The 15,000-nt window shown below is 39.3% G+C and overlaps 1 protein-coding gene across 2 annotated transcripts in view; it reads left to right on the top strand.

Annotated features, from left to right (window-relative positions):
- Positions 1-15,000, top strand: part of LOC138007215 (uncharacterized) — a 30,727-nt gene that overhangs the window by 600 nt on the left and 15,127 nt on the right. For both annotated transcript variants that reach the window (XM_068853998.1, XM_068853997.1), the window contains exons 2-8: positions 5,014-5,202; positions 5,917-5,985; positions 6,499-6,603; positions 8,557-8,680; positions 9,113-10,126; positions 10,519-10,745; positions 11,194-11,331. In XM_068853998.1, coding sequence (XP_068710099.1) covers positions 5,014-5,202; positions 5,917-5,985; positions 6,499-6,603; positions 8,557-8,680; positions 9,113-10,126; positions 10,519-10,745; positions 11,194-11,331 — 1,866 coding nt within the window. The remainder of the gene's footprint in view (positions 1-5,013; positions 5,203-5,916; positions 5,986-6,498; positions 6,604-8,556; positions 8,681-9,112; positions 10,127-10,518; positions 10,746-11,193; positions 11,332-15,000) is intronic.

Below are 15,000 nucleotides of genomic sequence, written 5' to 3'. Positions count from 1 at the left end.
ATAACGTTTGAGCTTTAATAGCGCATACGGTTATCGCTTGCGTGGTTGATATTATTTTTCTTGCTTATAAAATTTTGAAAGCAGGAAATTCTAATTTACAAGCAAAATTGACAGATTAGGGTATTTCGTCGGACGGCAATCTTTATTGAGTTCTCGAATTGGTAAAAATATTGTGTACTGAATTGTTCTCCCAAGTTTCCAGATCATGCATCAGCCTTACCGACAGACAAAACTCTTCGATTAACAGATTACGTAATTTTGCTTGTTCAAAAGACTTCCATGAACTAAGTATTTCAAAGGCGTTACAGCCTTTACAAACCTGCAGCGTATTGAACAATCACGGAAATTCATGATATTTTCAAAGGTATATCAGATTTCGTTCTTTGTTGAAAAGTGGACTTGATATTAATATTTTTGTTAACGAAATTAGCACATTACAAAGCAACTGGGAATTTATCGCTTTGTCAAAATTTAATCCTTTCAGGGAAATTTTTTCACAATTAACTTGTCATTTTCTCTTACTTTATAACCAAATAATTATTTTCATATCCGTAGGTATCATTTGATTAACAAACTCCCTGGCATCCTTTCTCAGATATGGGTATTTTTAGACGACCTTTAAATAAATTCTTTAATTAACTGGCTAAGTTATTGATTCACAGCATCAGGGTCTGCAAATAAATTTACTCTTTTGTTCTAAATAATTGAATTTTTTTCTCTGAAAGGAAAGTATTTTTCATCACAGCTATCAGGAATATTGTGTTTTGCCAATTGCAGACAACTAATCTAAAAAATTCAAATGACTTTTTGAAATATTCAATAATGAATTGCTAATTAATGAAAAAAAAATGGCAAAAGTGACTTTTGAGGGGGTAATTCATCATTTTTTGTGGATTTTGGCCAACTTTTGTGAAATTAATGGACTGATTATGTCATGGTGTTATCTTGAGGACAATAAACATATTTTTTAGCCTTCCTTTATCTTGTTCACCTTGTTTTTTGTATGCAACTAACTACAATTTATTTATGTACAGTTAATACCATTGATTGGGATGAAATTGGTTTGGAATTTGCAAAAAGATAATAAGAAAGCTAAAGTCACGCAAAAATCTTTTGAGACTTTTTTGCCTGAGGCAAGCAAACTAAAAATAAATAGAAAAAGATTGTCAGCTCTGAAAATGCAGTGGATTGTTAGGTTGAGCAGCTGGGCAAGTTGATGTCTGTGATACTGGTTTGTAAAAATGGTATTTAAAGCCTGATAAAATTAGCCTGGTAAAGCCATGATTAAGCCGTGATTAACTAGTTTGTTCCACTGGTGAATTAATGCCCCATACTGAGTAGTTGATGATCCTCCTTTGGTGGCTGCTTTTAACTAATTATCCAAGCAAATCATGTGGTGATTTACATACACCCCCTGCAGGGTCATTTGACTGACATTTGCATTACTGATGCAGTGACTCGTTGAGGTCTCACCGAGTTAAAAGGAACCCCTACTCCTACAAAAGAAATTCTTTTGTTTTTAATCCAATTTGGTTGAAATTTTTTTGAAAGAATAATCTATTTTCACTATTAAATTTCCAAGGTTCCACTATATTGAACAATAATATTCATTTGTCCATAATATGTTATGGTTACCTTTACTTAATTTTGAAATGAACTAATATAGTAATAAATTTATTGTATTTTATCAGAAACCCGTAAGGGTTGAAATGTGTAACGCGCGTTCACAGCTTCCGAATATTCAGTGCGAACTGATTGGTTGAATGTTTCAGTGCTAAGTACCATATTTGGAAACCCCTCGCTCTTGTTGTTCCAAATATGGTACTTACCAAATTGAATATTCAGAAGCTTGTTTGCCAGCACACAAGGGGCCGTTACATGTTTCAACCCTTATGGGTTTCTGATTTTATTTAAAGAGGGTCGTACAGGGGGGCCGTCTGTCGCACGGTTCACGAACAGAAAAAACAACGAATCACGGATCACGGATATCAAAATTTCATTTTCCCAAATCACGGAAATAAACAAGTAAGATACTCCTTTTAATAACCTTCTCTTAGGCAAGAAAGAGTGTTTGGAAAAAGCAAAATCGTGAAAGGCTAAGTAAAGGCTGCATATCGTAAATCACCTTCCTAAATCACTCTCGTTGGACGACTCTGACCATTCGTCCGCTTCGCATTGAAATATCATAGGGGTTGACAAGCCTGACTCACGCTTTCCACCCACGTGTTTTAGCCTTTAAGGAGGCTCGAAAGGGTTTTCAGCTGAGCGCGCGCGCGTACCCACACACGCAATTCGTAAGCTGCTCGCGTCAGCTCGTGATTCAAATGGGTCACAAGAAATAAGCAAATACCGCTAATTTCGCTCTCCTTTCTTCTAATTCCTATAGACATGAATATAAATAGACATCCCCTATTCATGAAAACTACGAAATTCTACACAAACGGGTTAATGGTCATTTAAATCCGTTTGTGTTGACCTTCAGCTCAACTCGCGCGTGCACTCGAATGAGCGGGTGACGCACACGCAAATGCCGATCTTGTAACCCCCTCATTTTTCCTGATTTTGCAACTTTACTCGTTTATATCTCTGCTTCCCGACGGTGAATTTGTCTTTCAAATTTAAAAAAAAAACTTATTTTTCTGAAAAACTGACCTACAGATTTTGTGGAATTTTAAATATTTTAGAGAGTATTTCTAACATTATCTGGTAAAACTAAATGGGAAAATTTCACCGTCCCGTTTCTTGAAAAAAGGCAACATAAGTTGATTTTAAGGCTCAAAGAAATGCCTAATATCGTTGCCATGGTAACGTTATTTTGGAGGAAAATATAATGTGAGAAATCTACGATGGGTACTTATTACCCTGGCCAGATTTCGCCTTAATATGATTACCCTAACTGTATCTAAGGACAGAATATGTTTATTTGATTGAAAAACGGAGAAACTATTTCGAGCCTCCTTAACTCTCAGAGTTTAACTTTTACGAGTGGAGTCAGGAGCCCATCACCCGGAGCGTGCAAGTTCCATACAGCGTCTGTGAAACGGCGTTTTCACAAGTAAGGTTATTTTTAGATACGCCTTTCCCGCGAATTAGTTTTCAAAAGCCAATCAGAAGCGGTGCATAATTAATAATAAACTGTTATTAATTATGCACCGCTTCTGATTGGCTTTTGAAAACTAATTAGCGGGAAAGGTGTATATAAAAATAACCTTACTTGTGAAAACGCCGTTGCACGAAAATAGGTAAGTTGCACGCTCCGGTTGATGGGCTCCTGTGGAGTGGTCTCTCCTCGTCCCATTGCTCTTGTGTATTTATCGCAAAGGCCTTACTGCCATCTTTTCCCTTTTCAAGACGACACAATTTAAGTTCAACACAGGAGCCGAGGCCACGTTTCTCAGCCTCTGCCTTTATTCCGGCAAATTCCGCGAACTTTTTAGTAAACACTGCCAAAGATGAATGTTCGTCTGTAATCAGAAAGCGAACTCGTTCCTTCTCAAGCAAATTAAGCGAGCCCACAGACTTCGGGTCCACGTAAAATATAATACACTCGACCCTCATCGACCTCATGGTACTAGACGTACTTGCCCCTGCCATGTCTCGGAAGTTTCGATGTTGCGAATCACGGTCCTTTGACCTCCCGTGACAGGGGAGAAAATAGGAGTCGACATCCGATCTATGATAGGCATGCAAAGCACGTGAATTTGCACAATGGATTACTTTATGATATATTATGTGACGTCTTGTCACATTTGATGTTTTCAGTCTAAGAAATCTTCCGGAGAATGCATCTCAAAAATCACGCAGAATAGATTAGTAAAATCACGAATATCGGTTAATAATTCAAGTTCTTCACGAATCACGCAAGACGTTCAGGTCACGGATCACGAAGAATAATTTATTAAATTCACGTTTCACGGAAAATAAAATCAGCTAATCACGCATCACGAAAATACCCCTGTACGACCCTCTTTAAAGTAAAAAGGAGCAATGTAATGCTTGTTTTGTGCCATTGGTATAGTAATTGTACTGAAAAGGCACAGAGTGCTTTAACATAGTGTCATTCATAGATATATAAATGACACAATTTTGTGTTCATAAGTCATGGCTACAAACACTCTTACTCCTCAAATGTTAACTTGAGACTTGAATATTTTTTTTGTTTTAAAATTTTATGGCAAGCGGAAGTTGATCAAGAGGTACCGGTATTTTTTTGTCAAATTATGAAAAATACTGTTATGTTACATGTGCATGCAATATTGTGCCTATTTTGATACACTATTATTTGTACAGGTAATCACATGATTTCAAGTGCAATTTAAGAATAAGTAGTTTTTTCAAAGACGAGCAAAATTGCATGAGCCCATGGGGTGAGTGTCATTTTGTAGTCTTTGAAAAATTTTTACAAGTGCTTTAATTGATTTTGAAGTGCACAAAAAAAATCGTGCAATAGGCAATTTTCACGATAGCGTCATTTGACTACAACTACCAGAATTCAGTTTGTTTTTCTTTTCTTATTTAAATTTTGTATTCCCATCAGGGTAAAAAAAATAATAGCTGTAATTAGCATGAGACAAGCAAAAGCTGTAGAATTCTGGTACTTGTAGTCAAATGGCGTCATCATGCAAATGTCCTATTACCTATTAATGATATGTGTATGTATACATGCAAAAATTTCACCTTTATTGCACTAATTTCAACTATCTACACTAATTTCACTTTTCTGCACTCTGTTTGTGATTAATAATTGACATTCAATCAACATGCTGAAATGTTTGCATGTATATCATTTGCTGTGAAATCATGAAGACTCAATGAGACTGGTGAATATTTGACTAAAGCACCACCTCTGCTACCCTTTTGTAGTATTAGTTTGAGAAGTCATTTGCACAAAATAAGTCAACCTCTTTAGCCACCTTTGTGCTCTTATAAGCTCAGGCGTCCATTTAAACCAGCATACTGAGGTCATAAAATCACTCCTGTTATGTTAGTATTCATTCTTTTATTTGTTTTCAGGACTACCTGGAGAGCCCAACTCAGTTTGAAGGAAGGAGCAGTATTGTTTTTGGAAATGCCCCAAATTTTCGCACCCCCCTACCCAGTCCAACCCCAAGCAAAGTTCTAAAACAAGTCCCCAAGATTCCTATTGAATCATGTCATCCTGAATGGGTGGAGTCTCTTGGAGTCTGGTTGACAAATAGAAGGGTAGGAAAAACAGTTAAAATATTTACTTATAAAATAGTGTTAAACTTAGTTTTTAATCCTTTAAACCTTGGTCCTTGCTGGCAACACAAGCATAAGCAACAAACTCCAGTTTAGTAGAGTCTTGATCATTACCACACCTTTGGTTTAGACAAAGTTTGCTAATATCATTGACAACGAGTTTATACATTTGCATAATTGTTGCATGATTTATATTTGCATTTGCTAATGAGGACCCGGCTCATTTTGGGATAGCCAGAAGGGCAAAATACATATTAATGTACCCCCTGAGCATCCCATAATATGTTTTTAAACAAAAGAAATCAAAATGGCCACCGTATCGTCGAAGTAGTCTATGTTTAGGAGTAAATTCTTTCATGGGAAGGCATATAGTGGGTTTAGAGGGTGTCTCAGGCACAGCCCTTATCAGACCAATATCCCAGATCCTTTGACATATGCAGACTTTACCTGACCATCCACTCCCATGGCACTCTAATGAAACGTAGGTGGTGCATTCCTCTTTGTTTATCGTATGGTCTTCTTTGAGATGAGACACTCATATATTTATATTTTGTGACAAGACAAAAGGCTGTAAATTGAGACGAAGGTGAGAAATAGGGTACCAAAAAACAATTCCAAAAGAACTTCATTGTACAATATCCTAATCATTGTCATGACTTAACCTAATGTGATTTTATGGATTGTTTTTAATTCCAGAAGTGCAACAGCTATGTGAAATTCACAAGGCATGTTAAGCTACTGCGGCGCACCAGTGATATGTTCTTGGTAATAAACTTCTAACATTAACTGTTTAAATGCATTAAATTTGTGCTTCGTTTACTTTTGGGACCGTTTCTCGACGAATTTCAAGCCAAGACCTCTGTTAGATATTTTGCATTTGGAAACTGAGGTAGCGAGCCGCACATAAGATCCTAGATAAGTGTTTACTTTTGAGATGAAAAAACGCGAACGCCGCGATGTTGAGCCAAAAGTCAAGCTTAATTGGATCTGCAGCCAGGACCCTAACCACAAGGCGATCATGGCTCTGGGCAAATAGCTACTTGTTGTAAACAATGTTCCTTTTACAGAGAGAGAAACTAACTTAGATGCATCGACCCACTCCATTAGAGCTCAGAAAATAGACAAACATCTACGCCCTTTCCGTGGCCATTCTTTATTTCCTCTATTTTGCTTTTGAAAACTTTTTAACAACATGATGGACTTGTGTAGAAATATTTTGTGTAGTTTTTTTCAGCCAGGGATATGAGCCTTAAGTGTGTGGTGTTTTTTTATCTAAAGGATCCCAGCCCACATGTTCCGAGATGCTCTCACGAACGGACGTTATCAGCTCTTCGGCGCCAAAGACAGAGGTTTAAAACGGAAGAGGAATTGAGGATAGAAGAGGTTTGTGCTGAAATGCTAGTCGTTGTATGTCAGTGTTTCCACTGAGATCAAACTTAGTATTTTTCTTGAAACACTTCGAATGGCTGAAATGTCAGAAAAAAAACTTTGTACAGGAGTTTAAGACAAAAATTGATAAATCGATACCCTGATTAAGACAAAAAATGATAAATTCGATACCCTGTTCAAGACAAAAATCCCGAGAAACATACCCTGGCTGGCCGCACGTCCCCATAAAGCCCTTACAAGGGAGTACCCCCCCCCCCCCCCCCCCCCGGGGTCCCCGTCGCGTTTATCTGCCATTTGTTCCCGTTCGCACAGGTCCGAGGCAAACTCGAGATCGCGCAAAACGTGAACGGCAAAGCGTAAACGTATTTGAACTGACATAAAATTAAACTCGTGTTTACTTTTGATCCTTGAAAGCTTTTTCACAATTTGCGTGTTTTAATGCAATTACGATTTAGCTTGTCTACAGTATTCTTAGATCCCGTAACGTCCCGTATCGATATGCGGCCACACTGCCGTTTTCGCAGCGTTTTCAGCCGCCTATGCAAAACTCATTGACATGCTCAGCTGTTTCGTAGGTTGAAGAATATGCGCATGCTCGAAAGAGACACGACTGCGATATTTTCGGCTTTTCCCGTCAGTACGAGTTTAAAAACTGAACAACTTCGTGTTGTTCCAAAATCTTCTGGACTTTCGTTATGGTGTTCCTGCTCCAGCACTACAAATGGGAAGATCTTGAAAGAGCCAATGCCCTTACAACGCATTTTTTACTATAGAAAACCAAGATAAGGTTGATTACAGTAAACAACATCGTCGCTCTTTGGAGGTTGGGTGCCTGAAACATCCTGGGGCTTCCACTATTGGCAGCCGGCTCCAAGATGGAGACTGCACCGATGGCTGGCAAAACCTGACAACCCAGCCATGAGCCCCCACGCCCCCGAGAAGAACAGGCACCCGTCACATTGATACACAGTGGAAAGCAGAGGGTGGGGCGCCTAGTTGTTTACTTGGTTAAACTTTGTTTAACCTCATCAAGGGTAAAGAAAAGAAGCTACCGCATTTGGTGGCAGCATCGGGTAAAGCATGTTTTTATCCGTCATGTTTGATTTCGAAAGGATACAAAGCCTGTGTACAACTCACGTGGTGCGGATAACGTCATCGTTTTCATTTCGATACGTTTTCGACTTTCCACACCGTTGAAATGCTGATTTGTGTGGGTTTTCACTTGTATCCACTTCCGAAGGCGTTTTCAAATCGATGCCTTTTCGATGAAAACGCTCCTGTGTTTTAGTGTGGACAGAAGGTCTTAACGCACCATTATTGTGGACAGGGCTTGCCTTTAGTCCAACTCTGCTAAATTGTGCTCGGACTCGTCCATAGCATCTTGCCTTCTGCAGCAGAATCTGTTCGTGCCCGTTTAAACGGATGGTCTTCTTTTAACGGTCTCTGGTAAACGTGATCCAAAATTAGATCCAAATTTGTCTAATAAATGTGAATCTTATTTCTACTTTAATTAATGAGTTTTCATCTGTGTTGTGTAAGTCATTAAACCTAACCCTTACCCTAACCCAAAACGTGTTTGTGCTTTTTCTTGGAGTATTATTTGGCAAGCAATGCTCAGGCTAAATCTGATTGGCTGGTTTTCGGTCGGGATTTTACGTATACGGTCCGTTTCCGTATTTTTTCTCTCACTTGAGCGAAACACAAAAAGTTTTCAAAAAGCGGAATTTAGTTGTATATGTAAAAGTTTACCGTTCAAAGTTCGCTGATGGAGAGCGAAGATTAGGAACATTGCACAAGCGGAGTGATCGGTCGTTTTTTAGGGACCTCGTTGCTCTCGATCCCTACTGCCCGACCCTCGGGTCAATATTCCAGAGTGCGGCCCTCGCGCTCGGTTATAAAGAGGTTATTACTTACCGGAGTTTTTTTGTGTTATTTTTTGCATCTTAGCGTCAGATTCGAATTATTGAAAAAGTTCAACAGTTTCGCGAATTGTGGGAGCAGTGGACAAGGAAAACGAAACCTGTGGGAGAGGAACATAAGAAGCGATTAAACAACTTCAAGAAAAACAGAGGTAAGATTCAAAAGTGTTTGGTAGAATTTGTGGGCTCTAAAAGAATGCAACATTCTTGGCATAAGCATGTGTTGTTGGAGTCGGTCTGATAAAAAGTGCTCTTCTCTACTCCTGTGGAGACTTTGCTTTCACGCGTTGAAAATTCATGAATTTCAAGGTATTGAAGGTTTCATATTTTTATAAGCAACGTCCGCAACGTTGTTTGGCTGTCAGCTCGCGTTCACGTGACTGCTCTGGTTCTGCTCTTCAAGTTCGCTTGATGATTAGCTAAAAATATGCCACAATCTTAACCAATCAGGGTTAAAGGAAAAACCTTTCGCTCTCACAATTTTTTCCTCCCTTATTACTAGTATTGGTCGATTTGATTGTTTATTGTTTGTGTCCGGTCATGATTGGCCCTTGCAATTAATTTGTTATTTTCATTTACAACAGATGGTTACACCGATCCAGAGGGAATTATCCGAAAGAAAAGAGAAGAAAGAATACAACGCGAGAAGTTGATTCGCCTTGAAAGTGAGAGAAGAAGAGAGGAATGGCTGAGGAAGAAACGTTTTAGACTTCCTAAGATAATTGTTACATATTACGAGGAAGAAGAAGAAGAAGAGAAAAGCACATTGTCAAGACGGGGCTCAAATCTAGGGGAGGAGCGAATCAAGTTACCGAAATTGGCCAGTATACCTAGTAGCGAGAAGGATAAGGGCGACGTTGTGGATGAAAAATCTCAGGAATGTAAAGGCAACCGACTTGAAATTCCTGAAGTAGAGAGATATTGCCCCGAAGATTTTTGTGAAGTAATAAAATCAACACAACATGAGGGCGAAACTGAAGGTGTTTTGTGTGACAGTGAAACGAAATTAGAGGCTGGAATTGGTGGAGATTCTCAAGAAAACGGAGTCGTGGATGAAAATCAAAATACCTGTACAGCATCAGAATGCAATAATCAAGAGGAAAACGATATCAACTTGCGAGATAAACTTCTTGACGTCAGAGATGATGAAGCTGTGATGGACAAGCATAGTAACGGTTTGAATGAAGACTTTGAAAATGAGATTGAAAATGTACATGTGGTAGGTTGTGGACTTTCGGAAGAGGAACATGTAAACTATGTGGAAGCGGTCGTGCACTCCGGTGAAGCAAGTGAATCTGGAGACAGCAACCCGAAAAAAAATGAAACTACCAATAGTAATAAACCAGATGTGTTACAAACTGAAGAAGGCGACCGCGACACATTGGAAAGACCAGAGGATCAATACATTGCTGACGACGAAAGTGTCACGGAGAGCCTCGAAGTGAATGAATCAAAAAGAGAAGTTCAGACCGAAGAAATTACGAATAGAAATAAGACTAATGTATATGAGATAAACTATCTCCTGCCTCCAAGTTTAAAAGGTTTAGCTGCCGAAAATGACTCTGACGGCTCTGTGATTAACGAGGCGGATGACACAGGTAAAGTTTTGCAGACTGAGAAGCTTCCGTATTGATCAGACCACAGTTGTCCAAAGACCAGATAACATGATCCTGTAGATAAGTCAGTATCCAACAGTAACTGTTTTACGCTGTGAAAAGATTTCATTAATTGCTCACAAAACTGTGATTGTGAACATTCTGAGCACATCTATGTAGAGGCTTGTGCCGTGTGCGAAAACATTGGCCAATACAGTGACTTATCCACTGAATAAAGTTACATACCCTTTGAACAAATGGGGCCAGATGTTCTCTTCGCATCTGTGAAGTGACCCGGCTGACTCACTTGACAAGCTCTTTGACTTGAGTTAAGAAACTTATTTTGGCGTTTACAAATGAATTTTGCATTCTTTCCATTTTCTTTCTCAATTCAGCCTCTCTGATGGCCGCATTGATCCCAATAGCAATGGGCGTTGGTAATGGAATTATACCCAATGATGCAATACGGGCTTCGACCGTTTACGATCGTTACCACGTGCCCAGTCAAGCACGGCTTAATAACGCCAAAAAGGGGAAGTACGCTGGAGCCTGGAGACCGAAAATTAACGATAAAAAACAATACCTGGAAGTGGATTTGGGAGCTGTAAGCAGGGTTACTCAGGTTTGTTTAATGCGCTCTTTCTCTTTTCTTTCATTGTATGGATTGTTCCAGTCATCAAACTTCTTTCCACGGTGTTGCATTGTTGAACTGACGTTCTATTAATGCAGCAAAACGAGCTTCGAAGCTGGTCCACTTAATTATTACTCGAACTTTCCAGGGAAAACTTCGGCTTCGTTTTTTTTGCGTTCAGTCACAAATCGCGCTCAAGCTTGTAAAGCGCTTGCGCGAAGTTTAAGACAACGTGCATACGTGTTTTTTGAACGAAAATGGCGTCTTTTAAGTAAGCTCGAATTTGGTGACAGCTTTGTATAGCGTCTTGTCTGGTCCATGTAACTGACTCTAACTTGAAAGAACTGTTTCGATTTCTAAAACCATCCTTTTTCGCTTTTTGTGATCTTCTGTTGTCATTTTAGGCACGATTGAAATCATATTTTGTACTGTTACCCAGGTCTCCACGCAAGGCTATCCGACGGTCAGTGGTGCCAAGGTTCACAAAAAAGACAAATGCTGGGTGGAATCCTACACGCTGGACTTCAGTACAGACGGCTCACAGTGGCAACAGTACACTGAAAATGGTGTTGTCAAGGTTAGTGTGTGAAGAAGTATTTATAAAGGTCACAAAGGTACTTTGTTTTTTATTGCGGCCACTCTTAAAAACTCTCGCACCACCTTCTTAATTAAAAGCTGCAGCAAAGACCCGAGTCGGAACCCTTGGGTAGCTAAGTTGCGTGATTGTGCGATAAGGCGCTGCTTATCTATCAGTTGGCTCGGTTTTCTTTGTTCTGTCAGGGGAATATAGTACATGGCCGCCCTCTTTTGTCAACTTTCTGAAAAGGTAGGGGCGACTTTGATTTTAACAGGGGAGAGTGGGGCTGAAACAATAGCTGATAACAATGTAATTCCCAGAACATAATGCCCCAAACATATACCCCTCGACGTAGTCTCCCATTACTTGTAAACCTTAAAGAAGACGAAAGGTCAAAATTCAATTATTATTATTATTATTATTATTATTATTATTATTATTATTATTATTATTATTATTATTATTATTACGTGGAATTGTAATGATTTCTGTGGTGGCATTTAAGGTTCTATGACACCTACAAAGGGCCTACTCGCTGCAATGACATTGGTAGCGGGTGGACCTTGAAGCAAGCTCCTTGAGTGTTAAAGTCGAATAAATCCGACACAGAATTTTGGGCATCCTGGCTGTGGGCCTGACTTGTCCCATTCATAAAGGAAATCCATCTGCCTCGAAGGAGCTTCCAAAGAGCCGGAAAAGCTGCCGTAGTTTGGGTTAAAAACAATTCTTCTTCGGGGTCTCCCATTGCTCCCAAGAACTGAGTGTATACTAACCGTACACACGTTTTAGCATCTAACAAGTCTCCCTCGAGAGAATTTATTATTTTTTTTGCCCATAAAGTTCGCTTCAGTTTAAAAAGGCTAACAAAAATTTAAAAGTAAAAAACCGAACGTTTTCGAAATTAAGAAACGTTCGGTTTTTTACTTTTTTATTTTTCAGCCTTATGAATAGTTCCTTTATATATATATATTTTTTTTATTGTCGAAAACGTCACCAACTGACCAATGAGCATTTTATTGACCTGTCCCTCTGGGATATGTGATATAATCCCCTCGTGTGAAATCCGGTCATTAACCCTTATTGTACCACGTGCACTTGTCAATCGTTTCCTTGACAAGTGCACTTGTTCAAAAGCTGGCGTGCTAGCTCTTGAACAAGTGTACTTGTCAAGGAAAAAATTGACACATTGCAGAACTTGCTCGTCTGTACAGATCGACAGGGAAAACTTGTGGTAGATACTTGGTGTCTCTTTTTCTATTGTTTCAAATTTTTTTCAAACAAGGTGTAAAACGTTCAGTATAATTATACAATTACCCTAACCTAACCCTAACGCTAACCCTAATCCTAACCCTGAAGCTTTTACCGTGTTTAGATAATTTTGTGCAATAGATAACCACTAAATGACAAAATACACCACGAATCTTCAAAAACTTGTCGAGAAAATTGAGAAATTGCGGTCACACAGCGGTCTTGTTCTTGCATGAGCCATGATCAAAAAACGAAAATGGCGCCGCGTGGTTTGTTTTTTTGTCGTCCGCTGTGTAATTGTATTGCTGGCTACAGTGAAAACTTGTCAAAGAAAAGTTGTTAATTCGTTCACAGCAAATAAGACTTGTAAAGGCAAAACTCGTCAAAGAAAACTTGTCGTTCATATACACATGAGCATATGAACATTGTCAATGACACTTATCAAACCATTTGTAATTAGTTGGGAGTTGATTTCGGTGACGGAAGAAACCCGGAGAAAAACCCTCGAGTGAGGTTGAGATTGACTCAGTGAAACTCAGCCTACGTGATATCGGAGAGGTAAAAGGAACACAAGATGACCTCTACACCAGCTTAATAATCTGCCTCAAAATCCAGTGTATATTGGGCATTTCTGCAGCATTGCAAAACAGGAACAAAATTAAATTGTCACTTAGCAAAATAGTTAAAATCGTACAAATATTGATCACCACGACCTTCGTTATTGGCAAAGCTCCCTAGTCAAGGGAACAGGCTGTTTGGACCGTATTCGAGTCCTCAAAATCAGGTAATATATGTTAATAGGCGAACCGCTCCTTTTTAAGCAAATTGTTAGTAGGCAAAAGACTCTTGCGATATTAACATTGGATCACCCCTAATAAAGACGCTAGACAGCCGGGGTCGAAACTTGTGGTCTTTCAATTGTATTTTTTAAAGCTACATTTTGAAATTCTTGAAACATACATGTATGTGTAATTGTCAACCTGTTTGCAATGTGAACCGTAATTAACTTTCGTTAAAAAAAAAACTTTTCAATGCAACATCTTGCACACCCTGCGAGCAGAGCCTCCTTTCGTCTTTTTCTTTACTGAGGAGGACAAAAGTAGGCTCTGCCCGAATCGCGTCAACTCTTTGAAACCGCCGCAGCCCGAACGTCTGGACTAGTCAATCTTGTTTTCTCTCGTCAAACCGGTTTTTCCAGTGCGAGCGTCCGTTTTTTGACAAAACCGCTGGTTATAATTGAGCCCGATGTACCATGAAAAACCAAGATGGCGGTGAGATCTGTCATAATAGGCTTGGGTTCGAGACTGTATCCTGGCAACATGCACAGCATATTCAATAAAGATCTTACTCGACTCATGCAGAGCCTTTCTCGAGAACGCCAAAATCGAGCAAGCAAAAGAAAGGCTCTGCTAGCAGGGTGCATCTTGCAGCATTGTTGGGCACAACATATTGCGTACGTTTGGCCACCCTGTGGCGATATGTTGCAACATGTTGGATGACAAAGACAAAAACACCCACACATCCAAAGTTGTTTACAAAGGAGATTGTTCTTGTGGTGTTGATTACATTGGCGAGACTGTGAGAAACTTAGCAGTGCGAATTGCGGAAAATTTAAATCCTGCTCACACCTCTGAACCTGCAAAACACCTGCGTGAAAACCCATCACATTTTTTCACTTGGCGCGTTCTCTCTTCAGCACAAACATTCCGTAAACGTAGGATCGTCGAGGGGCTAATGATCCAACAATTCCGCCCCAGTCTGAACAAACAAGTTATTTCTTATGTTTCCAAACTTTTCCCAACGGAAATTACATAAGATATATATGCATGGATGCGTGCGGACGGTCCTTTTTAACCCTGATGATGGCAAACAGCCGAAAGCGTTTGGTTTTAACGTTTTAATTTCACAAAAATTCCCTTGTAAATAGCATATATTTTACCTAAGCGAACATTATGGACACCATGTTGGATGATGTTGGATCAAATTTTGAAAACGGTCAAATTTTTCGTGCAACATTTTGAATGAACGCTGTATGATGATGTTCTCGTTTGGCCACGTTCACGCAACATTGTTGCATTAGTGCATGAGCGCTAGGTCCACTTGTTGCACGCCAGGGGCATGGGGCAGATAAACATCGACATTTGTTGAAAATGTTGAAATTGTTGCGTTCGTTTGGCCAGTCCATTCAACACATGTCGCAACATCATGCAACAATGTTGCAAGATGTTGCGTTCAAATGTTGCGAGCGTTTGGCATAACTTAAGTAAACAATGTAGCTTGTGTCTTTGATTCATTGATAAAGAAAATAATCCTTGTTTGTTTCCTGTTGATGTTCTAAACATCGAAGGCCAGACGAAAATATTTATCTTGCGAGTGAATGACAATTGTATAACATTTCTGAGATTTAAAACAAAAAGTTAT

Source organism: Montipora foliosa, chromosome 6 (genome assembly GCF_036669935.1).
Source record: "Montipora foliosa isolate CH-2021 chromosome 6, ASM3666993v2, whole genome shotgun sequence".
Lineage (NCBI taxonomy): Eukaryota > Metazoa > Cnidaria > Anthozoa > Scleractinia > Acroporidae > Montipora > Montipora foliosa.
The sequence above is the reverse complement of the archived record's forward strand: the minus strand, read 5'-3'. Positions and strand labels throughout refer to the sequence as shown.